The following is a 22,751-nucleotide window of genomic DNA, read 5'->3' on the forward strand; positions in this document are numbered from 1 at the left end:
ATAGCGACGGGGCCGCCGTACGTAGAATCTGGGTATTGTATCTGGCAGGTGAGAAGCAGCAGCAGAGAGCGAGTGGGATGGCCGCCTACTTGCTTTGCTTGCTTGCTTGGTTGCTTGCCTGGTTGCTCGGTACGTAAGTAGATAGATAGGATAGAGTATTGTAATTGTGTTAGAGAGAGCAGGTTATGATATGTATGTAGGTTAGGTAGGTACAGCAGGCGAAAAAGAGGCAGGAAGTCTCTCTGCCTGTCGTAGAACAGCTATGGGTACGGTCCAATGCACAATTGGAATAAAAACACCACCCGTTCCGTTCGTTCGTTCGTTCGTTCGTTCGTTCTGTTGAGACGGTCCAAAGAACCTCAACCAAAGAAGTAAAAGTGTCCAAAGAGAAAAAGAAAACGAACGTTAGAACCGATGTAATATCTGTAGTAGGAGCAAGTACATGTAGAGCAGGTACAAGTCGTTACAAGCACCTACGTAGAGCGTAGAGTATAAACAACCGTACAGCCCCGGCAATTCACTTTAATTCATTCAGCACACACGCATCCATCCATTCATTCATCCATCCACCCATTCATCCACATCCATCCATCCAAGCTCTTTCGACCTCTCCTTCCCTTCCTTCCTTCCGCAACCACAAATACAAATACAAGCAACCTGACCCTCAACTTAATTCCGCCGTCGCCGAATCAGAAACAAAATAAACACCCACTTGTAGCTCCAGCCACCCTACCGGCCTACATAGCCCCCCTATCAACAAACACAAAACACGAGAACAGAACTGAACAGAACAATCTAGAATAAAAACAACCCCATCTATCTGCGGCGCTCTCACCTTCAGAAATCATACATCCCTGATATGATAACGGAACGCCCCCCCCCCCCCCCTCCTCATCACATCACACCCATACATCCATCTACCTACCTGCTCTACTCTATTTCCACTGAGACATGGCCGCACGCAGGAACAGGGAGGAAAGTAAAAAAATAAAAAATAAAAAATAAAAAATAAAAATTCGCAACCACCCCCGCGACCCCCGTAATACAACGCCCTACCTACTCTACCCAAACCGGATCTACTGGCTGGACTTGACCGGAACCGCAACCGATGGGGGGGGGGGGGATGACTTTTGTTTTTGGAACATTCTCTATCTCTACAGTCATTCACTCAATCAGTCGCGCACACTCACTCATTCACTCATTCACTCATTCACTCACTCATACAATCTGTCAATCAATCACTGGACGGATCGCATGGATGCTCTATCCTGTTGGTTGGCCCCATGGGGAGGGGAGGGATGGGGAGGGGGTGGAAATGATAAGAAACAAAGACTCAACCCTTCCAGTGAAAAAAAAGTCACAGGACAACAAGGAACCCCCCAAGAGCGACCAGATGAAAGGGCACCTGGGTTCCCAGGATGCGCGAGTATCAAGACTCCCTCAAGAGAGCGCGCAAGAGAGTGCCCTCCTCCTCTTCCTCCTCCTCCTCCATACATACATGAAGGTAGTACTCCTGCACCCGGTACATACATGTATGTATCTCCTACATACAGTCCTTGATGTCTGCACTTACCCGCGGGCACCCCCGGACCCCCCCCCCTCACCTTCACTCACCTCACCCCCGGGCCCCAGAGTACCCTGTCGGCCCTACCCTACATAACCCTGCTGCAACAACCACCATTCGCTCCATGCTCAAATTAGCTGTAGCAGCGGGCTTTTGCACCCCGAACATTTCCCCCCCGCCTCTTGGTACTCAGGCAGGTAGAGTAGGTACGGTACTGTATGTATGGTATCCACACACGCACATCAGTGGTTGAGGACGCGCGCGCACGTTACATAAGCCACATAAGCATACATAAGTACACATCTCGTGTATCTATATCTGAATCTACGCTTTCTATTTTTTTTATTTTTTTTTTATTTTTTTTTCCGCGCGCGCGCGCGCCTCACCGCCTACAGAGGACGGTAGGTAGCTAGAGGCACAAGATTAAGATTGAGATTTCCCACGCGGCCAGCCGCGCCCGAAAGCGGGGGAGGAGGAGTTGTACCTACTAGCTCTAGAGGGATTGGGCAAAAGGGTCCCCGGTCTACTACTGCACTGTAGCCAGGCGGAGAAGGGGAAGTTTAGTCAGATCGCCGAGACGTGGGGAAGATTGGGTGGGTGGTGGATACCTTACCCTGAATTAAGCACTAGCCGTAGAGGCGATAGATCAGCATCCCTTCGTCTGTTCCCGCTTTGAAACGGCGCCGTGATCCACCAAAATCTAACGAGGATTGGATTTCTGCGTGACGAGTAACGTTTTCGACCCAGTACTGTGTCAGACCTAGAAGTGTGTCGCATGGCAACGGCACCAAAACCAGACACAAAGCCCCCAAAAAGAAAGAAGACCCCATAACACCATAATAGAGGATAATCCATCTGGAAACCATCCTAATCCGTGTGCTTTTAAATGGAATTCATTTGTTAAAAATCTGGCAGTAAATATCTCAAGAGATGGTGGAGATAGCTTTGGCAACAGAAATCCCCATACAAATTTGTATGGGATTGACACTCTTCTATGTCTGACACAGTACCCGGTCTAAAACGTTACTAGTGGTGAGCCACGAATTGCCACAAGTCCTGAAAACAGACGGAGGGATCGGTCGGTTGCCGGTAGGTGGGTAGAGGTTGTACGGTGGCGTGGGTAGAGTGAGTACCTAAATACCTACTGTAGATCTCACTGCTACATACGGTAAGCTAGAGTAGGTACAATACTGGAGCTAGAGTATGAATGCATCAGAGTGCAAATACGAGCGAATAGATACTCTACCCAGCTCTCTGCGCAGCCGCCTGATACATGCCTCATGAACCGATCCCATCTATCTCATCCCATCGTACTATAATTAATCGTGGCAATGCGAGATATCTGTCTGCCTCGAATGCAAGCAAAAAAAAAAATCTGCCGTTGAAATCTCAGCTCATCTTTCTTCCTTTTTTGCGCACCAGTCAACAAAACCCACAAACCTTATCGACGCCTTCCACATCCGACCCTAGCGCTAAAAACGAAACCAGTGTTTCTCGAAGCATTCCCGTTTCGTTGGCTGGTCCCTGCGTCATTTTTGCTAACGCGAAACAGAAACAGCACCTAAGTGCGGTAGCCCGGTATGTTGAATGAGATGAAGGATCTGGTGAGGAGGGACTGGTCCAAACAGCGCGCGAGAAATAGTACTTTAGAGCATCGATAATATTAATACATATGTAATATCGATCGGGGCGATGGTGTTCGTTCCCCTGGGTTTGAACCGTTTCTCCTTATAATGACCACATGTAGAGTCCCCTACGGTTTCTACCTACTCTAAGGGGCACTTCTATGAGTTTTCTTACATGCAATATAGGTGCCCTACGCGTAGAGTAGGTACTCTACGTACGCGTGCGAGACGTACGGTCTATGCATGTGCTCAGGGTACATTATGTACTCCATCTCACATGTATCATGTATCATGTACTCCTCAGATGGCCCATAGGACCGTATGAGGGCATTCCCTTCTCTCTGGTAAATTTGCATATTGGAATGTTTACCACGGCTGGGGCGTGCTGAAACCAATGGATGGCGGAGGAGGAGGGTTCTTTTAGAGTCACGGGAATGAGTACGGCTCTAGTTCGAACACGTGCGGTGGACGGTTCCGCCTTGGGAGCTTCAATTGGTAAGGTAGGTACCGTTCGTTCGGATGGGGAGCCAGTGTCGTCTTGGGCCACCACAAGAGCCCTAACCAAACCGTTTCTGCCCTCTTGTGCTATCATGCCCCAACACAGAAAAAAACCACATCCAGCAGAGCACCTACCCCACACCACACCACACCGCAACAGGACTTCCCCCCTCCCCTCCTCCTCACCGCTCTCGTTCATTGGGATCTCCTCTATCCGCCGCCGCGTGCGACTACCTCGTTCAAGGGAGGGGGTGGATCGTGGATGTATCAGGTTGCGTGATTGGATGCGCGCTCAAGCGAGGGGAAGAAGGGGGATGGGTGTGAGCCGTGAACCGTTAGATAGTTGCTTCGGTCGGTCAGACTTCAGTCTGGGTAGGTAGGACAATTGGTAGGGTACCGTGCGTGTTTCCCCGAAGGAAGCACGGACATGTGTGTCTATCGGACGGTGGTACTCTATTCTTCCCCTCTAACTACCAAGAGTGGAGTGTCGGTTTATGCCATCATTGCCATAACCACCCTCGCGATGTACCGATCGATAGATGAATGACCCTTACTCAATGCTGGCTGGGTTGTACTTGCCGACATGGAGTACGCTCTGAAGGAATTCAAGCGAGTGATGTGATGTGCGATGAGGGAGGGAGATCCCGAAGCTTGGCAGGGATGCAGCAGAGTAATAATGACTGACGCGTGGGTCCGAGTAGAGTACTCTACCAGCTACCGTTCTACTACCCGCGGCTAGAGTATGTAGAGGTACAAATAGCTGGAAAACGGTCCTGTGGGTCTTTTTTTTTTTTTTTTTTTTTGAGGGTTTTGATATCCACGAATGAAAGCCACAGAGTAGGTGCTCTATTCTACGCTACGCTGCCATACCAGCTGCAGTCTATGTACGGATCGTCAGCGTGGCGGCGGCGATTATTCTCGTCTTGGGGTAGGTGGATGCAGAGTGTTGGTTAGCATTATGTACGCTCCTTGCCAGTGCATAAGTTCAAGTCTGATTCCCAACGGATAAAGTACTAGCTAGCAATTGCTATTTGGGCGGGCGGGCTTTGCATTACCTTATGCAGTTTCTGCAGTTTCTGCAGTTTCCTTGAACCGCTTAGGTTGTAAGCGAGCGCGAGGTGAAGAGAGGGGGCGGTAAATCATGGAATATCACTCGCTGCCGGTTACGTTAACAATCGTGTGCTCTGACATTGATAAGACCATGGTATTGGTAAGGTGTCTTAGTAATGATGGATTTAGGGCTGAAGCGCTGGTAGGCTATCTTCTATTCTAGCCAGGTGGCCTGAGGAAGGAAGGAAGGAGGTCATAGAGATCCTAGCCTCTAAATTGATGTCTCGAATAGTGTAGAAAAAGAGCTAAAGAAAAGAGTCATTACATAACTCAAGATCTAAGCGGGAGCAAAAGGTTCGCTTGCCCTAGGTAAGTGGGCTGCTTTTGTGTCATGGATTATCACTCACCTGCGCTTCATGAACTTGTGGTGGAACCGACCGTTCCGACCGGAGGTGACTGATTGATTAATTGACGTATCCGGGGGGCTAGACCGCTCTGGAGGTGGTGGGGTGTATGTTGGGGCGCTTTGGAGGAGTATGTAGTTAGTGGCGGAATGCCTTATATGGTGGACGTTTGGGTGGTCTTGCAATTGGTCCTTCTGTTTCATACTGCAGCTGCGGTCACGCTTGTATGTTTGTTTGGCTGTTTCTATGGTCCGGTAAGGCTTGTGTTGTGTCCTAGTGTTTGTTTCTTCTTTAATTTGCTAGGCGAGGAGGTAGACTCGAAAGGTGAGATCGATGAAATCCTTGTCAACAAAGTGATGAAGGCCGGACCGACGAGACAGTGTTTCTATCAAACACAGCCTCATTATGTTTTCTTAGTGGTGGGGTGGTGGTGGGGTTGGGGGGGGGGGGGTGTGAGGTTAGATTAGCGAATCTCCCTAGGCGCTTACGTGCCTGGGTTTCTTTCTTTTTTGTTTGCTTGGTTGCTTGGTTGTGGGGAGGACCCCAGTGTCGCCGTGGCGTAATCTGAGAAGGAACACTGTTGGAATTAATGAAATGAGGGTTTGTGTTTCGAGGGAGTGTGGGGAGATCTACTAGTGTCTGTGTTTTTGGGGCGGTGTTCGATCTGTTTGCTTGTTTTTGTTCGGTAAACCTTCCTCATGAGTAAATGTAGTGATTGGCAAGGCGTGCTGACCGATACTTGGAGGCGGCCTCCTAGGCCTTGATACTGTTTGCGGGGATGAGTGCGGGTGTTTGCATGAACTATCACTCGCCCGCAATGGCGGCCATCATAGATCAATTGATGTCAATTGAGCTAGACTAAGTGATTGGTCTCTAAGACATTGCGCATCCGAGCAGTGGAGAGATATAAAAGAGCAGACAGGGAGTGCCATGGAGGGAGGTGAGTAATATAGCCGTAACATCAAACGGTAGGTACAAGTTAACCGACAATAACAACCGCATACATATACTCGGCACATTGTAAGGTGCCATTAAGTGGCTATAGTGATATGTACAATAGTACATGTAGTTACGGACGTCGTGGCGGAGGAGACGTGTACATAATCATTATGACACGCTAGTAAGTACTTAAGGGGAGGTTCCAAACCTTCTGATGCAGTTATCGGTACTTTTGTGGTCATTGCCAATTAACAGCACAACAAGATTACACGGAATCTTGAAAGCAACATCAAAACCCCACACGCTACTAATCAACAGGCTACATAAACCCTCCGCTACCCTCATGACGGTGGTATATAATCATGAATTATCACTCGCCACAGTTTTCAGGCTGCCGGGACGGTTTTTTCTCGGTTTCAGGCTGCGGCTCTTTATTTGCAGTCTGTATTGGTCTCATAGAGATGGTTCAGGCTCAGATAATGGGGTGTGTGAGTAATGATGGTTGGGTTAGGTGGGTTAACTTATAGTCTCTAGCTCTAATGCTTAACTGATTATAGCTATGTACAGAGCTGTTTTAACGTATTTTGGCAGCAGTTGCCTACTCTGTCTCACGTCATCTTGGGTGTAGAGTACATGTTAGAGAAGACGATTATCGGTTGATGGTGAAACATTGCAGAGGCTGCAAACACTTTGGGACAGGTGGTCATAATTCTGTGATTAGAAGTTAAGCTACGGAAACCGAACAACAAAGCGGTAGACTAGACCCACGATGGGTGTATTCGAACCAAAACACCAAGAGCCTGAAAAAAAAAAAAAAAAAACACAAAGGGCACATTGTATCTAGGACATGAGGTATTTGGAATATATTGCAATTTCGTGACAAACTGATTTTGAGTCTGTAAGCTAAGAATATATAGGCACAAGATATTGGGCGGTTTTGAAAACAGCTTCCTGGCGAAATCTCTATCCAATTAAGGTCTTGACAATTTCAACCTTCCGACTATTCCCACTTCCCGCTTCCTAACACGCACTGGCACAACATTGGCACAACATACACTGGCAACACTGGAAGCACCGGCAATACTGGCACCCCACCACTTCCCCAGAACCCCTCCCCCCCCTCCCCACTCCTTCCCCTCTCACAAAAAAACAGCCTATGAGTACTTAGGCTCCAAACTGCAACAAAACAAATTAGTTAATACACCGCCGCCTATAAAATTTATTTTTCTTCATCCCCTCGAGGATTTATACAGGTGTCCATACATAGTGCCCTTATGCAACTTCTCGCCATCGACCCTGACGCCGCTCTGCTGCGCCGCTGGCTCCCGCAGCGCATCGTTCTCTGTCGCCAGGTCGCCCGAGTAGCGGCCCGAGCCGATGCCACCGCCGCTGTAGCGCGCGTCGGCCGACTTCATGTCGCCGGGCACCGGGGGGTCTTCGGGCAGCTCGAGGTTGGCTTGGGGATCTTTGCTACGGTTTTTGTTTTGGTCGACGATGGACTGGTGTGCAGGGGTTAGTTGGTGTGTTGGTGGGAGGGAGGAGGGGGAGGGTTACTTTGAGGATTGAGGAGTCGGCGTCGGCGGGGACTTGGCCGTGGTAGCGGCGGGACTCGCGGGATTCGAGCTTGCGGATGTCTTCGCGGGTGAGGTGGAAGGTTTGGTCTGTCATTTTGAGAAGTTGCGCTTTTTTTTTTTTTTTTAGAGGGGTTCAAGCTAATAGAAGAATTCAAGAAAAAAAAGATAGGTTGTGTGTTAGGTTTCGAATCAGAAACGTCTTTTCGAGATATATAAGTACTGCGAATCCAAGCCGTTTACCCTTATATGAGTGACATGACGTAACAATGAAGCACCACCACCACCACCACCATCGACTGTCGATATCGTTGACAGCTTATGACGTTACAATACGGCATGGATTGAAACCTCTAAAGGAAACTAATCGGCGCTTGGAGCGCGTTCGAGAACGGGTTTGTGTACAGTGGGTTACGGGTTTCTGGGGGTTCCGAATAGTTGTGCCCTGGGCCCTGGCCACGCCGGGAAAGGCGTGCGTCCGATTTTCGGTTCGCAGGATCGATACACCTGAAAGGGTGTTTGGACAAAGTGTTTGATTCCCGCTTTAGCTTGAATTGAACCTCTTGCTTTTTGGATAGGAATTGAGCTCGAGCTCATGGTGGGTGTTATTTCGGTAGGTATTTTGGATATAGAAACGCCAAGACAGTTGATGGTTGAGGTCAGGTTCAAAAGCTACACCCCCACAGGGTCGAAGATACTGAAGATACCCTCACACATGCGGGGAATGACAAGTCCCAACCACAGCTAGAACCTTGCGGGGGGGCGGACAAGCTTTCTTTCGAGCTTTCGAGCTTTCGAGCTGCCCGCCCTGCTATGATATGATTGGACATTATCTACTGGCTTACCTAGCGCCATGTAGCTAGCTAGCCCTCCGCGGAACATGCCGAAGTTAAGTCAGGGTTCCGCCATTCGTGAGCCAAGCCCCGCCAAATAGTTATCCCGACTCCTCCGGACTTTCTCCGCGACCCCTCGATCCCCGCTGTGTGTGTGAAGGAATTGTTCTCCCTATAGAACCCACCTACCTTCATCCCACCTAGAGTAGGTACAGTATCTACGATGAGCGCCCAACCATCGCCGCCAAAGGCTGCGGAGCGACAGCACTCGGCGTATCGAGGCTTTGTGGCGGGTGTGTTTTCGGGGGTGGGGAAGTTGACTGGTGAGTGTATTGTCTTTTTTTCCTCACTTTTTTGGGGGAGGATTTCTTTAATTTGCGTTCCATCTCAATCTTTGCAATTCGCAATTCTCAATTTTCGCAATTCTTACCTAGCTGACCGGAACACCAGTCGGGCATCCGTAAGTACATACACAGCAGAACCTACCTACATCTACCTACCTACCGTACCGTGACTCGTATGCTTCCCAGCAACTAACAACTAGCAACCGATGTCGGGAGCGCACACATGCCACAGATTCGACACCATCAAGGTGCGCCTCCAAACCTCCTCCACCACACACTTCACCGGGCCGCTCGACTGCCTCCGCCAGACGCTGCAGCGCGAAGGTCTCCGCGGCCTCTACAAAGGCGCCAGCCCCCCGCTCGTTGGCTGGATGTTTATGGATTCTTTGTCAGTTTCCTTCCTCTCCCTTCCTTTCCCATTCCCCCCACCCCTCCTCCTCCCCGCTGACCGACCGAGTTAGGATGCTGGGATCACTGTCAAACTACCGCTCGCTGATCAAGACCCACTTCTACCCGAACCACGAGCGCCTACCGCTGCCAGCACAGGGCGCCTCCGGCATGCTAGCTGGCTGGACCGTCAGCCTGATTGCAGCACCCGTGGAGCACGTCAAGGCGCGCCTCCAAGTGCAGTACAACGCGCGCGGGAATCGCGAGGGTGTGAAATACCGGGGACCTATCGACTGCATCAAGAAGCTTGTCTGCCCCCCCCCCCCCCCGGGGCCTACCTTCTCTCTCCGCTGACAATGTATGCTAGTACGGCGCCCACGGTCTCCGCGGCATCTACCACGGCCTCTGCGCAACGCTGCTCTTCCGCACGTTCTTCTTCTTCTGGTGGGGGTCGTATGATCTCTTCTCGCGCTATCTGGCAACCCATACGAGCCTCTCGACGCCCGCGATTAACTTTTGGGCCGGCGGGCTGAGCGCGCAGATGTTCTGGATTACCAGCTATCCGTCTGATGCGGTCAAGCAGCGGATCATGACGGATGACCTGGACTGCCGAAGGTTTCGGAATTGGAGGGAGGCGGCGAAGGGGGTATATAGGGAGGCGGGGTGGAGGGGGTACTGGAGGTTTGTTGATTGCACTATATTCCCCTGTGATGTGCTTGTGAGGTACGCGGGCTGACGATGCGGGTGGGGTGCGGTGGATAGGGGGTTCGTACCGTGCTTCCTCAGGGCGTTTCCGGCGAATGCGGTGGCGTTGGTGGCGTTTGAGGGCGCGATGAGGAATCTACCGTAGTTGGTTGAGGCTGCTGCTGCTGGTGGTTTCTTTATGAACCCTTTTTAGAGGGGGGTGGGTGGGTGGGTATTAGATAGGGCTTTTCTTACACTCTTATAGACGATACTTTGTTGTGCGGTGATGATATATATACCAGGAAAGCTAGCTAGCTAGCTGCGCGGGGCTACGGGCTACGTATGTATTTTAGGAAAAAGACATTTATGCAAAGACGGACATACAGGCAGGCGGACAGACATGTGATAGACTCCGGCCCCGCAGTACCACATGTCATGGCCGAGTTTGATACTGTGATCATGATTCAATTAAATTAATTAAACTAGCAATGCACCCAGTCAGTACATCTTTTTCTACCTACCTCTATCACATAGCACAGTAATGGAATAAGCACTAACGCCGTACGTATGTGTATAGATCTGAAAAGACGCATCACCGGGATACAACTCAATTCAATTCAGTTTCAATTCGATTCAATGGCTCAACACTTTCTCCGCCGGATTATACACTACCGGCCATGCTGCATACAAATATGCAGTCACCTCCCCACACGACCAAAAAATTCAATAAATAAAATAAAATAACAAAAAAATTCATCACAAATTTCGATCCTGCCCGCACGACCCACTTGCGCCGGGGGGGGGGGGGGGAGAGATCACTCAGGCGTAATTGCAGCTAGTACTAGTACTAGTACTTTTATATTGCCTGAGTATTAGCACAAAACGGCGATCGCCAACGTTAGCTTCATACATACATATGGCACACAGTTTTTTTCGACCCTTCCCCCCGTCTGCGCCGAATAATCACACGAATAGGTAGCTGAGCACGAGGCAGATCATATGCGCTTGTGCGTGGGGAGTCTTTTCATATTCCACAGTGGTTGCCTATTTCATATTCAGATCACAAGATATCACTCGTTGCTAAACCGGGCTGACTAGCTATATGTAGGTAGGTTATTGATAAAACGGGTTTAATTCATGGGGCTAGTTGTCTTTGTTTCGGGCTAGAGGTCGAAGTTAGGGGATATATAGATACATGTAGATATATAGGGGGTAAATCGGTGTTATATGTTTTATCGATCTAATATAATATGCGGATTAAGACATATTTGGTTAACCCACACTAGAGCGGGGAAAAGATGGTCTCCGAGGCTATGCAAATTTACGTTAAGTTGCAATGAGAGCTGGATATAGTGATATTGGAGTTAGTTGGGAGTGCTACAGGTACTGTTTTTCACGCCGGGTAGGTTTAGTAATGCGAATTAAGGTATCGTACGTTTATAACGTGAGCAGGTAATGTCACTCGATCAGGTCTAGGATATTAATTATATATATATATATGCTGACGATGGGTATGTCCTTTTTGGTTCTATTTTCTGAGTCATGTTCGATGCGGTAGATATTTTTTCCTATTGATTTTCAGTGACAAACTACTTATGTGGATGTCTTTGCGGCTAGATCTCTACAAGAAAACCCAAAGGCTTGATGAATGCGCAGGTACAAGTATCTCAATAACGGTGGGGTTTGATGGTACATCAACTAACTTGAAGCTTCGAGTGATAGTGTATGATCAAATATCACAAACATATGTGTTGTGGCTAGCCGCTCTTGGCTGAAAAATTGACAAACTAGGTTTGATCCACAAAGGGAGGAATGCAAAACCCAATGTACTTGTTCGATCACCCACACCTAGTTGAGTTTCAAAAGGGAAAAGGGAAAGAAAAGAAAGGAACCAAAAATGGTTAAGCAGACAAAGGTATGAAAACTATTGACATGATATGCCTCATCATCATTCCTCGCACTGAAACACGCCCGGGATCAAAGCTTGTACAGCAATTGGTGAGTCTGGATCATTTTGACCAAGAAAAAAAAAAAAAGAATGCCTTGCATGTTTAACGTATCCAAGGATCTAGGCCCTGTCAACCAAAAGCCCCTTTTCCTTTCGCTACAACGGCCTGCGAGCGATAACAAAATGACTTAAGAACCGTTAGAACGAGTTGCCACTTAAATGCTCACGTGCATGAGAGGGCTCATGGGTTGGACATACTGCATGTTATAGACGTGTATTTCCCCATTTTTCAGTTCCTCTACCGCGTATATACCAGTTGTCTCACCTTTCCTCAATCCTAGCCCCACGAGTGAAGAGTGCCAATCCGGATGCTTCAAGGCTCGTCTCATGGTTTAGCAAAGCATACCGACCCAGTTCCTTCATCGTTTCGTCTGTAGACCAAGGAGACCAAATCAGTTTCTTCACCTCCTTCGAAACCCCAATAAAGCCAGCACTAATCAGATTGTCTTTGAGCTTCTCCGCTACATCAAGGGGCTTTCTAGTCCGAGCTACCGCCTCTTGGAAAAGGTTTAGGTATTGCCGAAGGGCACAATCAGGTGGATAGCTGCATACAGAACACATGTTAGGCCATGGCTTGTGAAGCACGAACATGTAATGATGATTGAGTGTGAGTTCGCCACGCAATACAGGGCACATACCTGTTATCATCTGATTTGAGGTCCATAGTATATTCAGCGGATTGAGCCCAACCACCTGGTTTCAACGAATCATAAATTGCTGGATATAGGTCTTCTAGTCCGATATAGCTCCCATCAGATGCCTAGAGTGAATAAGATCGAATGATTCCTGTAAAGACAGCAAGGAAATCGTATCAATAAACATGATGATAAGCCTGGAGATTTCTCCTGATAGGCCCGGAGGTGGTGGTGTATGGAATGATATACCCTTGAAGACGTCCACGGACTCTCTGCGTCCTCAACTTCAAACCTGCAGTTTGGCGGCACCCTATAAAGATGTGAGTTTCAAGGACTGCTCGCGCTTGAGCCGGTTTTAAACAGCAAGCAATTGGAATAGCACGTACCACGATCGTTGAATGGGACTAAGGTCCGTCCCAATGACTTCTGCAGATGGGTATTTACTATGGGGAGGGCTCCTGTTAGAACCCGCCCCTAGTAATCGTTTCATAGCAGTTTAAATCTAATACAATTAAAGATAGAAGTTATACTTTGCAGCGTTAATTGCCCCTATCCCAGTACCAATGTCTAAAATATGCTGTGGGCTATCTAGATGTATGGGGTCCCGTAGCATTAGTAAACACATATGCATATGGTGTGCTAAGTCTAAACTATGGAAGGGCGGTATTAATTAGCCGTTTATTTGCATTTCGGAGAATTAGTACAAAACAAATTGAAAAAAAAGAAAAAAGAAACTTCGTGCACACAACCTACCGATCTTGATCTTTCTATATCACATATTGAGCCCAGACCATCAATTAACTAGTGCCATGACTTTAGAAACATTCCCAAGACAAACCCCATCAATTGGCGGTATTTGCCTCCTCCTCTAGGCCGGTGATATCTCCGGCCTTACAAATGATGTTAGAAATTGAATAAAGTAAAGGAAACTTGATATTGGGGGAGGGGGGCAAATTTAGAATCTAAACGAACCGTTTTCATATTCATATGCGCATATTGCAACACACTGGAGTTGAGGGAGGTCGTGTCGCTCCCACTTGCACAGTTGTTCGACAGCTTCTTATTTCCATTCCGCAAATTACAATGAGACTTACAATTTCTTAGTCTGATGGGTATTCAGAGCCCTCGCTCTATCATGCGATAGATCATATCGGTCAGACAATCACTCAGCACGTACCCACGTCAAGGGAAAGAAGAAAGGGTAAGGAAGAAGAAGAAGAAGAAGAAGCAGAATAAGCAAAAAAATCGAAGATTCTACATACTTCTTTCTCAGCCGTTAACGCCTGAGTTCACGGCTTCAGTCCTCTGGACTGAAGCACTCGCTGGATGCCGTTCGGACACGCTTGCAATAGCAGCCAACTCGTGGGAATGTACGTTGTCCATCCTCGCTGATTTCTAACAATGGAGGTGGTATAAAGAATCTTTCCGGCCGTTGATGAAGTTAAGAACTGGTCTATAGCTATAGGCGGAGCAGATGGACTCGTTTTACTGGCTTTATAGATGGATGGGCGAAGCGCAGATGAGCGGGTACATACAGTACATGCACACCCTACCAGTGACCTCTCCCCCACCGACCGGATTTCTAGCTCTGGCCAAAGGAGGGCGAGCCGGAATTTTCTTCATTGCTATTATTTGCTGTTAATATCGAACTGCCCTTCTCTCCAGGCTTCATCGCTTCCCCGTAAAAAGATCTGAGGCTAAAGTACTAGTACTACGTACAGTCTTCGTTAATGTATTACCCGCGGATGGTGTAGTGGATCATGATAGATACGTATCTTTCGCTCGAGTTTAGTTTATGCACTAAGGACTTTGACTGCATAGGGAGACTTGATACAACAATTGGGGTCAGTGCGAGTTGGGTTTGGGGGCCAAGCTAGGGAACGATGCAAGAGACTTTATGATTTGTACAACTCTAACCTACATAATCAAAATCACTGAGTTCATTACTTAAATCGTTCCTTAAAACAAGAGAAGGGAAGCCAGAACATCCGGAAAATGAGACATGGTAATCAGAGGCGAGTCAATTTAATAGAATAATACCGCAGTGAATAGCTTCCTCTCTTATTTTTTTGGGGATTCTGTCGATTATGATCGGTTGTGTACAAGATTAATTAGTTTATGGAAATATAAGCATAAACCTAAACGAAGTCTTAAAAGATTTACCCACTACATATAATAAACAATTTGCTGGCGCTATTAAACATCGGGAGCATGCCTGAGTTTTGTCTTGTATTTCCCGAGAAGCGATTGTCAGTGGGGGTGGGACTCTTGTTTGGAATGCATACGTTGCCCACGGAAACTCAGTAGTGGTATACACAGCTTCTGTGTAACAGGAATAGACGTTTTGTCAATGGAGACTTGTGTTTTGTTTAGAATGCGATGATAGACTGCAGCTGGCTGGTCATTATTGATTCGAAGCGAATTCATGAACTGTTAATTCTGATCCCCCTTCTTCAAGGGAGTAACGTCTCATGCATCACGTTGCATTAGAGTTCGCATGGTGATCTGTGCACCGACATCGGCTTTCCAGTCATCGGATTATCTTTGTTTTTTCTCGTTTCGGTCGCAAGTTCAGGTTTACCGATAGTTTAAAGCCACGGCGGTACAGTTATGTTCGGAACAACTTACCTAGACATACATACCGCGTCCATCCAGCCTTACCGATACCATGGGCACAGGCAGAGAATATATATCACTCATCCTGATTATTTTCGATTGGCGAGGATCTATGCTATTTGCGTATGATACGTAGCGTGCCAGGAATACTAATAGTTCATACAAACCCAAAGGATACCTACATGTAGGTACATACATCACGCGTTGTACCAACGTAGGCAAACAACGGAACGGGGGCTTAATGATCTTAAAAGTGATGTGCAGCGGATAAATTATAAATGTTTATGGATGCTGGATGTGGTGTGATAGACACCAAATGATTGGTGAAGGCGGGGAAAAGGATGGCTAGCCCAGGCCATGCAGATAAAAAATTCTGCTCCAACGATTTGAAAATTCCTTTGGCAAATGAACCTACTAGTTTATAGTTACCATCTTTTCCCTCAATACACGGTCCATGTTACCAGGATTGCTTATGGATTGAGACCCGTCAATTAGATTCCCTGCGGCAATCGATCTCGATACATCACCGACGCGCACTCGTGTTCTAAGGGATAACTGGAAGCGAGTACCACAGTGCCGTACATTTACCATGGGTTTAATGAGTACTTGCCGGTCGACCAATTCCAAAATGCATCGATGAGCTGCCTGATACCCTGGACGTTATTTCTTTAACATTGTTGAAGACGGGAAGGAGAAGCCTGAGTATTAGTTTTTTTCTGTGCTGCGGACTATTTTATTTCTCTTAGTATTGGGTCGATATTCATTGCTCACACGTATATACACTCACTGAGTGTATACGTATCAGGGGTAGTATGTACATACATGGTATACAAGTCATCATCAACTGTACCTAGAGTAGAAGTCATGTACATACATGGGTGCTAGCTAGGTTACATGTATATGTATTATTCAGTTGAGGATACTTGTAGCTTACTGTGAGCAAGGAATGTAGTTTTGACATCATTGTATCCACGTTGTCCTCTACATAGAGCACTTCCGAGTTCTATAACGTATTCTTACTGGCGGAGATAATATACAAGTGGTATCTAGAAGGCTGTTAGTGTAACCAAAGATCAAACGCAATGTCAGGGGAGAATATTACCCAATCCGGACAGAGATCTGTTTCTACTGGATGAGACAACGTCTTAGTGATTATTATAATGCTTATGTGAGCCAAAAGGCGATAGGAAACCTGCTAAGGCAGAACGAGAGTGAATACTGTCGCACCTTACTTTAGTTCTTGTGGCGGTTGGAAGCATAAAAGAAAGACTTACTCGCCACACTTATTCGACGATTGAGTATTGGGCTCACGTAACGCCACTCGAGATTCACAACTCATGCATCGTGTTCATTTCGCCTAAGAAATGAACTTATTGGATCTATGTATTCCATTCACAGTCCTCTAGCTGCGATTGAAGGGATTTTATTGTTGTTGCCAATATCTTCAGCTCAAGGTAATAGACTTGATATTAACCTACAGTTGGTATCGGACTGAATTTGTCAAACACTGCTCTTTGAAGGTACTGTGCAGGCAATGATGCACGTATGGCGTCACTGATGTTTTAAATGTCACCAATTCCATCGAGTGATGACTTGTGAACGGCAGTTTTAACCACCAAGTCACGACTGGCTAGGCTCCTGGCCAAATTTCATTGTTAAGCCATCAAAATCGTTTATATTCACCTAGGAAGTTATGACAGCTAGTTGGAAAAAGCTGACGTGTACATATACCCTTACAACGAAACAAGAACTGGGAAGATTTAGAAGAAAGCAATGTGGTCCATCAGATATAGAGGCCTTATCTCAACTCGTTATTCTGGGCTGTAAATGTAGACTCCGTCTCATTTCCCCATCTGTGATTATGGTATGATCAGATTTATGTATGTCTGGATGGGGTACTTAGAGTGATCTCACCGAACCCAGATATCATCCACAAAGAACTCCCAATCCATTTCACCATATGTACTCCACACTTCGACCTTCTTCAGATTATTCCAGAGTCTTGGATCTGGTACATCCTTATCTGTATCGAAGTAACTTGGCCTAACTACATCATGAGAAAATTCAAAAGAATGCCTTTCAAGAAATTAGTATATGTATGTTCCAGTAAGATATGGACTAGTTCTGTACTCAAAAGGTTTCTCCTTCTCATCGGCTGGGTGCCCAATGACATTCACCCACACACCCGGAGGCGGACTTCCCATAGGTTGAACGTAGAATCCAAATAAATCAAATGTTCCATCCTTTACACTGAAGCTTGCGGGGCATCGGTCGTTCTTGTTATTAGGATTGTACTTCGACCCAATGAGAGCATTTGGCTTCGATACTGCAGAGTGGTAGTTTCCGGCGGGTAGTTTGTTTTTGGAAGCTGTAACGTTGATGACAGACCATTGCGGGCTAAACGTTAACCCTGTGTAGTCTTTTGGAACAGTTGCCAACCCCGTGGTGGCATTGGTTTCGATTGAATCAAACTAGAGATGGAGTTAGTGATAGGGAATTAAGGTATCAGTAAACAGAAAACCGTACATTGATACAGCTAACTTTGCCGGGCCTAACCCCCCTATCTTTACAGCTCTTGAAGCCATACCTCCCGCCATTTCCGTAGTCGTTATCGTGGAGGCCTGCTGGCGACGAGACCACAATGGCTGGAAGCGCTGCGAGAAAAATGACGAGATTGTTTACGAACATAATGAGAAATGTGCTGGAAGGTCAAAGAAAAATGACAGATGTTGACAGTATGGCCTATGATGAGGATGTAAATGGGTAGGGAATCTTACTTTTATGATTAGGAGAATATGGTAGCTACAAGTACTGTGCGGTCGAGTGAGCTGAATACCACGTGCCAGACACGTATTAATACGCTAATGAATCTGGACAAGTCCCTGAGCGGGAAATTTGCTGATCATTTGATTTCATCACCGGGTTACTAACATTATCGAATCGGCCACTTCGCGTGTCTCAGGCACGAAGTTACGGACCAAGTACCAAAAGTATCTACTCATGACGGTACAGGTACGGTAGATGTCTTTGAATACTCCGAAAACAGGGAATAGCTGCAGATGGAATAGTAATCGCTACGAAAGTTGTCTTGGAACATCAGGTAGGTACACACGCTTAACTATTTAGTGTATATCGATACCTGATGATAATTAGACAATCTAACTAAACCCAATGATAATAGAGTAAACACTCGAGTTATCAATTCAACTTTTCTTTCTATCTGTCTTTCAAAACTCCCAATTTCCGTACTCCTGTTAAACCTACAAACACAAAGACCCCTACAGTGATCACCATTGTTCCACAACCATGAAACAAGCATGAAGAAAAGAAAAGAAAGAGTAAAAAAGTAATACAAACGAGCCTGGCGTCCTGACTGAGACACGGCTTTTTTTTGCATTTCGCCTAATTTGCGAGCCTGATTCACCACTTATGATCAACCTCTAAACAGTTTCATGCATAAGACATCATGCCTGCCATTCAGTAACTGTTAGTGAGTTTTTCACTGCCGCGTTTTTATCAGGTGATTCTTACTCTCGATTTGTCCAGTACCCTTTAGGTCATGTTCAAACCCTTCAGTCACAGCAAGAACCAAGTTCAGATGCTCCATGGACAAGTTTTCGTTCTTATTAACTGCAAGAGCTTGTGCTGTTCGTACAGTGTTCTTGATCTGCAAAGTGAACGTGTATAATGTCAGTATTAGGGAAACTCGGTAGAGGGGATTGGTTTGTCAAAAATCGTTACCTGTCTGCCGTTCAGTTGTCTTCTTGCTAGTCCTTCCAACTCTTCCTTTGAGACGATCTGTCTGGGGGTATCGCCTGGTAAACATTCCCCTTTCGCCACCATTTCTAGGAATGTTTTCCAGATGACTCTCTTTGCTTTCTTGTCAAGGTCATTATATCTTAACGCAATATGAATTCTGCTCTGGAAAGCTTCATCGAAAGTCTCGACACGATTTGTTGTTAGGAATAAGATTCCCTGGAAATACTCCAACAGCCTAAGAAAAACAGAGACCAATGCATTCCGGTGTAAATCGTGGACTGATCTGCGTTCAAGAAAAACATCTGCCTCGTCCAACAAGAGGACAGCGCCCCAAACGTGTGCTATGTCTAGGATCCGGGAAAGCTGAGTTTCAAGGGTTCGAGGATCGGTACCCAGCTCACCAGCACCAACCTAAAAACGTTAGTATGTCTCTGGTCGCGAATTACCAAAGAATAACTTACCATATACAGGGGTCTTTTCAGGAACTCCGAAATGCCTTCGGCGGTCAATGTTTTCCCAACACCAGGCCGTCCACTAAGATCGAGTTAGAATTAGAAGTAATCTTTCATAGAAAATGTAACTTACTGTAATACTGCCACCAAGCCCTTGCCCTTTCCTTTGATAACATCGTCAAAAGTAACCTTGGAGTCTTTATTTCCAGCGTGACTTTCCACAAGCGCCCTTACAATTGTCTTTTGTGCCTCTGGAAGTACAAGGCTTTCGAATGCATCATTATTGAACTCAATTTCCATGATACGGTCAACCGCAAATTCCGCTATATAGAGTTAGTATGATAAATTTTGACGTAACGAGGAAAACTAAACTGACCCCATAATTTATCTCCAAAGCTAAATCCCAAAACTATAGGTGAGCAAAGTAGCAGCTCCTCCTCTGTCATTTCTTCCGGGATTAAATCTTCCTTGAGTCCTTGCTTTTCATTCACTTTGCCGTTTTCCTGCAGCTTTTTCTTTGCTGCAGCCAAATCGGCAACCCCACCAAGTAATTTTAGATTTAACTTCCCATCAGGGCCAGTAATATATGATCTTTGTGGCTTTCCTAAAAGAGCACGCTTGAGAACTGCTTCCGGGTTTGGTTTCGGTTTGGCATTATTGTTGGAGGTGTTGATCTCTGCCTCTTCGTCGTCATCCCGACCTCCACCACAATAATCCTCGTCATCGTCGTTCTCATTTTCGGAATCATCATCGTTTCCCAGAGAGTTTGTGGAAGAGTGAAGTGTCTCCTTGACGGGACTCATCCGATAGTTAGGATTGATCCTTCTAAAAGTGATTGGGTCGATCATGACACGCCCGTGCACATTGAGTCTGACTACCCCCTTCTTCCTCTTAAAGAATGCTAGTCCCTTATAGAACTTATAGTGCATCCCCTTAAGAGACAAAAACTTCCTTCCTCGCTCAATAAGCTTCTCTCGAATCTTTTCCTCTTCATCATGATATGCCAAGGGGAAAACCCCGAGGCTATCGATTCTCCGTGCACCCCTGAACTCCTCAATTTCAAGCACAGCGTTTGCTTTTCCAAAGGTTTTGCCATCATAGTCAATGTAATGGCAATCAAGTTGAAAGAATTTGCCTCTTTCAAGACTTTCCTTCTGCTCACCCCAGTCCAATTTGAGACACCGAGACTCGTTAGAGCCAGCACATGTAGTATGCACCAGTGTATTAGGCAAGAAGAGTGCCCATAGCAGATCAAATGTTATCTCCTGGTGCTGGAGAAGCGGATAAAGCCTTTTGACAATTGGGGCATAGTCTGATTCGATGTATTTGGTGAGTATTGTAAGGTGCTGAATAAGAGTTTTGTTCTGTTCTTTCTCCGTACGATTTCTTTCCTTAATAAGCTCGGATTCCAATTGGGGGAGGTAATTGAATAGAAGACTAGGTTCAATCTAAAACAGCAATTATCTCAGTTAGAAATCTGAAACAGAAGAAATGATCTAGGAAGAAGGTTATGGAAAATGCGTCGATTCTCTTGAATTCATCTTATGGGGACCTACCGTAGGTTTATCTTCCCTCAAACCAATACCGGAGACATCTTTCAGAACTTCTCTCAGAACATCACGGAGATCAACACTTTTTATATCAACATAAGATTTTAGGAATTTGTTTTGATAGTCTACTCTCGATGTTTCACAGTTAGCATTAATTGGGACGTGATATAACTCAATATAAAGAGGTAGATACCAAATCTTCGTCGTACAACAAAGATATATTCTTCCCATTTATCATCCTTTGCCGAAGGTGATGATGAAGATTCAGCAAGATAAAAGTCATGTATCGCCTTATTGTATCTAAGAGAGTATTTAAATAGAGATTAGCTCAATCATTCGTTTTTTTAAAAAAACCTAAATTGGGTATATATTGGAGTGGTGGTTGTGATCTGGAATTAAACACATACACTTCATCAAGCCTCTTGAACTCCATCTTGCTGGCCCTTACCCGCGCTTTCTTCTCATTATCTGCGACATCTCCATTTACCATCGATCCATCGGACTTCATTCCCATCACAGAACCGGGCGATAGAAGTGGTCCAGAATACGAGTTAAGGCTTCCTCTGTTCGGCAATAGATTTGTGACTCCGTTCGCTCCATTTTTCACCCCGTTAGTGGCAATGCCGTTTATCTCTAGATTTTTCTTTGCTACCCGGTTTGTTGACTTGGACCTCTTTTTAGCCTTTAGATTAGAAGATTCGTTTTTCCGTGATCGCCTACCTCCCTTCGCTAGCCTAGCAAGCTCAGAAGGAGACAGAGGATTACTTGGATCCGCTGCTGGTGGCAGTGGTGGATCTTCATCCGATGAAGATGAGTCTCCGTGGCCATCCGTTTCATCGTTGTTACTGCAATCCTCGGAATCCGATAGATTTGAGCTTGAGTCTTGTACATCTCTCACAATTTCCTTCCGTGGCTCTGATGGCAGGGACGTTCCGGTCAACTTTGCCAAAGCTCGTTTGAACTCCATAGCAAGATTATCCTGCTTCTCTTGATAGAGCGCAAAAAGTTGAGTAGCTTCGGGAGTCATAGCAGTGGCGCTGGCCATTGTTTCTGTAAGCGGAGCTTTTAGGGCCTTTCCCATTACTGGCTAACTGGCGATTATGGCCGTGAATTCTATGATAGGGCTTGTTTGTGAACCACTATCAGGATGATCCCTAGGGGAGATTTCAGCCAGGAAAGGCTAAACGGGAATAGGTAAGGTGAAGAAGAGAGACGTTGTAAAGGAAGAATACGTACGCTCTGATCCTTGTGTGATGGTGAGAATGAAAAGAAGTCTGATGAAAGCAATTGATTCAAGGGGTCACCCAAAAGACTTTAAAGGAGAGAAGATGTTTCCCTGTTTCACTTAGCTTTTACTGCGGTTGTAGCTCAGCTGCACTAGCGTAGGTCAGGGTGATTCTGAACTCTCTTTCACCTATAGAAAGTTAAAGGGGTACATACCTACTGCAAACCCATTCGTAAATTACTTTTTTCCCTTTCTCGACCGAACACGTACATACGTACTCTCATATCATTCCTTCGATTCAAGAGAGTCGATGCATACTTAGGAGGACTTTGTGGATGCATACATAACTCACGAGACGGAATCCGAATATCGCGGGTAACTGAGCGTAACTGATCTAGGATCTAGGCATTACACTGCGCAGCAGCCTCACGCTTTTTTTTTTTTTTTTTTTTTTTTTTTTTACTCCAGGGACTGGATAATATAAACAGCGCCCCTAAGCTCGTACATACTCGGAATGTGCTACCCCATAGAAACCAAGCGGGGGTGAGCATCAGGAGTATACGCGGTATAAGAGAGACGTGGCATAGAGCGGTGAGAAACCACCATA

At 46.2% G+C, this 22,751-nt stretch overlaps 7 protein-coding genes across 7 annotated transcripts; 1 reads left to right on the plus strand and 6 right to left on the minus strand.

The window, feature by feature from the left end:
• Positions 1-1,946: 1,946 nt before the first annotated feature.
• On the minus strand, positions 1,947-3,097 carry LAJ45_10050 (uncharacterized protein; the record flags this gene model as incomplete). The annotated part of the gene is made up of 5 exons (XM_046119581.1): positions 1,947-1,973; positions 2,053-2,098; positions 2,178-2,190; positions 2,879-2,939; positions 3,005-3,097. 5 exons carry the CDS (start codon positions 3,095-3,097, stop codon positions 1,947-1,949), a joined length of 240 nt encoding a protein of 79 aa, XP_045967212.1.
• Positions 3,098-7,234: 4,137 nt separating this feature from the next.
• On the minus strand, positions 7,235-7,748 carry LAJ45_10051 (uncharacterized protein; the record flags this gene model as incomplete). The annotated part of the gene is made up of 3 exons (XM_046119582.1): positions 7,235-7,256; positions 7,344-7,579; positions 7,635-7,748. The coding sequence occupies 3 exons, from the start codon at positions 7,746-7,748 to the stop codon at positions 7,235-7,237; spliced, it is 372 nt and encodes a 123-aa protein (XP_045967213.1).
• Positions 7,749-9,034: 1,286 nt separating this feature from the next.
• LAJ45_10052 (uncharacterized protein) lies at positions 9,035-10,065 on the plus strand (the record flags this gene model as incomplete). The annotated part of the gene is made up of 4 exons (XM_046119583.1): positions 9,035-9,216; positions 9,290-9,524; positions 9,583-9,896; positions 9,978-10,065. The coding sequence occupies 4 exons, from the start codon at positions 9,035-9,037 to the stop codon at positions 10,063-10,065; spliced, it is 819 nt and encodes a 272-aa protein (XP_045967214.1).
• Positions 10,066-12,003: 1,938 nt separating this feature from the next.
• Positions 12,004-12,571, minus strand: LAJ45_10053 (uncharacterized protein; the record flags this gene model as incomplete). The annotated part of the gene is made up of 5 exons (XM_046119584.1): positions 12,004-12,034; positions 12,106-12,184; positions 12,258-12,278; positions 12,342-12,451; positions 12,546-12,571. The coding sequence occupies 5 exons, from the start codon at positions 12,569-12,571 to the stop codon at positions 12,004-12,006; spliced, it is 267 nt and encodes an 88-aa protein (XP_045967215.1).
• Positions 12,572-12,639: 68 nt separating this feature from the next.
• On the minus strand, positions 12,640-13,155 carry LAJ45_10054 (uncharacterized protein; the record flags this gene model as incomplete). The annotated part of the gene is made up of 4 exons (XM_046119585.1): positions 12,640-12,693; positions 12,792-12,852; positions 12,929-12,985; positions 13,073-13,155. The coding sequence occupies 4 exons, from the start codon at positions 13,153-13,155 to the stop codon at positions 12,640-12,642; spliced, it is 255 nt and encodes an 84-aa protein (XP_045967216.1).
• A 3,801-nt stretch (positions 13,156-16,956) lies between these two features.
• Positions 16,957-17,846, minus strand: LAJ45_10055 (uncharacterized protein; the record flags this gene model as incomplete). Its single annotated transcript, XM_046119586.1, has 4 exons — positions 16,957-17,011; positions 17,073-17,234; positions 17,289-17,629; positions 17,685-17,846. 4 exons carry the CDS (start codon positions 17,844-17,846, stop codon positions 16,957-16,959), a joined length of 720 nt encoding a protein of 239 aa, XP_045967217.1.
• A 762-nt stretch (positions 17,847-18,608) lies between these two features.
• Positions 18,609-22,000, minus strand: LAJ45_10056 (uncharacterized protein; the record flags this gene model as incomplete). The annotated part of the gene is made up of 11 exons (XM_046119587.1): positions 18,609-18,628; positions 18,690-18,825; positions 18,900-19,328; positions 19,379-19,451; positions 19,503-19,692; positions 19,746-20,817; positions 20,926-21,044; positions 21,113-21,219; positions 21,327-21,513; positions 21,572-21,583; positions 21,640-22,000. 11 exons carry the CDS (start codon positions 21,998-22,000, stop codon positions 18,609-18,611), a joined length of 2,706 nt encoding a protein of 901 aa, XP_045967218.1.
• Positions 22,001-22,751: the final 751 nt, after the last annotated feature.

This window comes from Morchella importuna (assembly GCF_003444635.1).
Source record: "Morchella importuna strain M04M26 chromosome Unknown Morimp01GS041, whole genome shotgun sequence".
Classification (NCBI taxonomy): Eukaryota; Fungi; Ascomycota; class Pezizomycetes; order Pezizales; family Morchellaceae; genus Morchella; species Morchella importuna.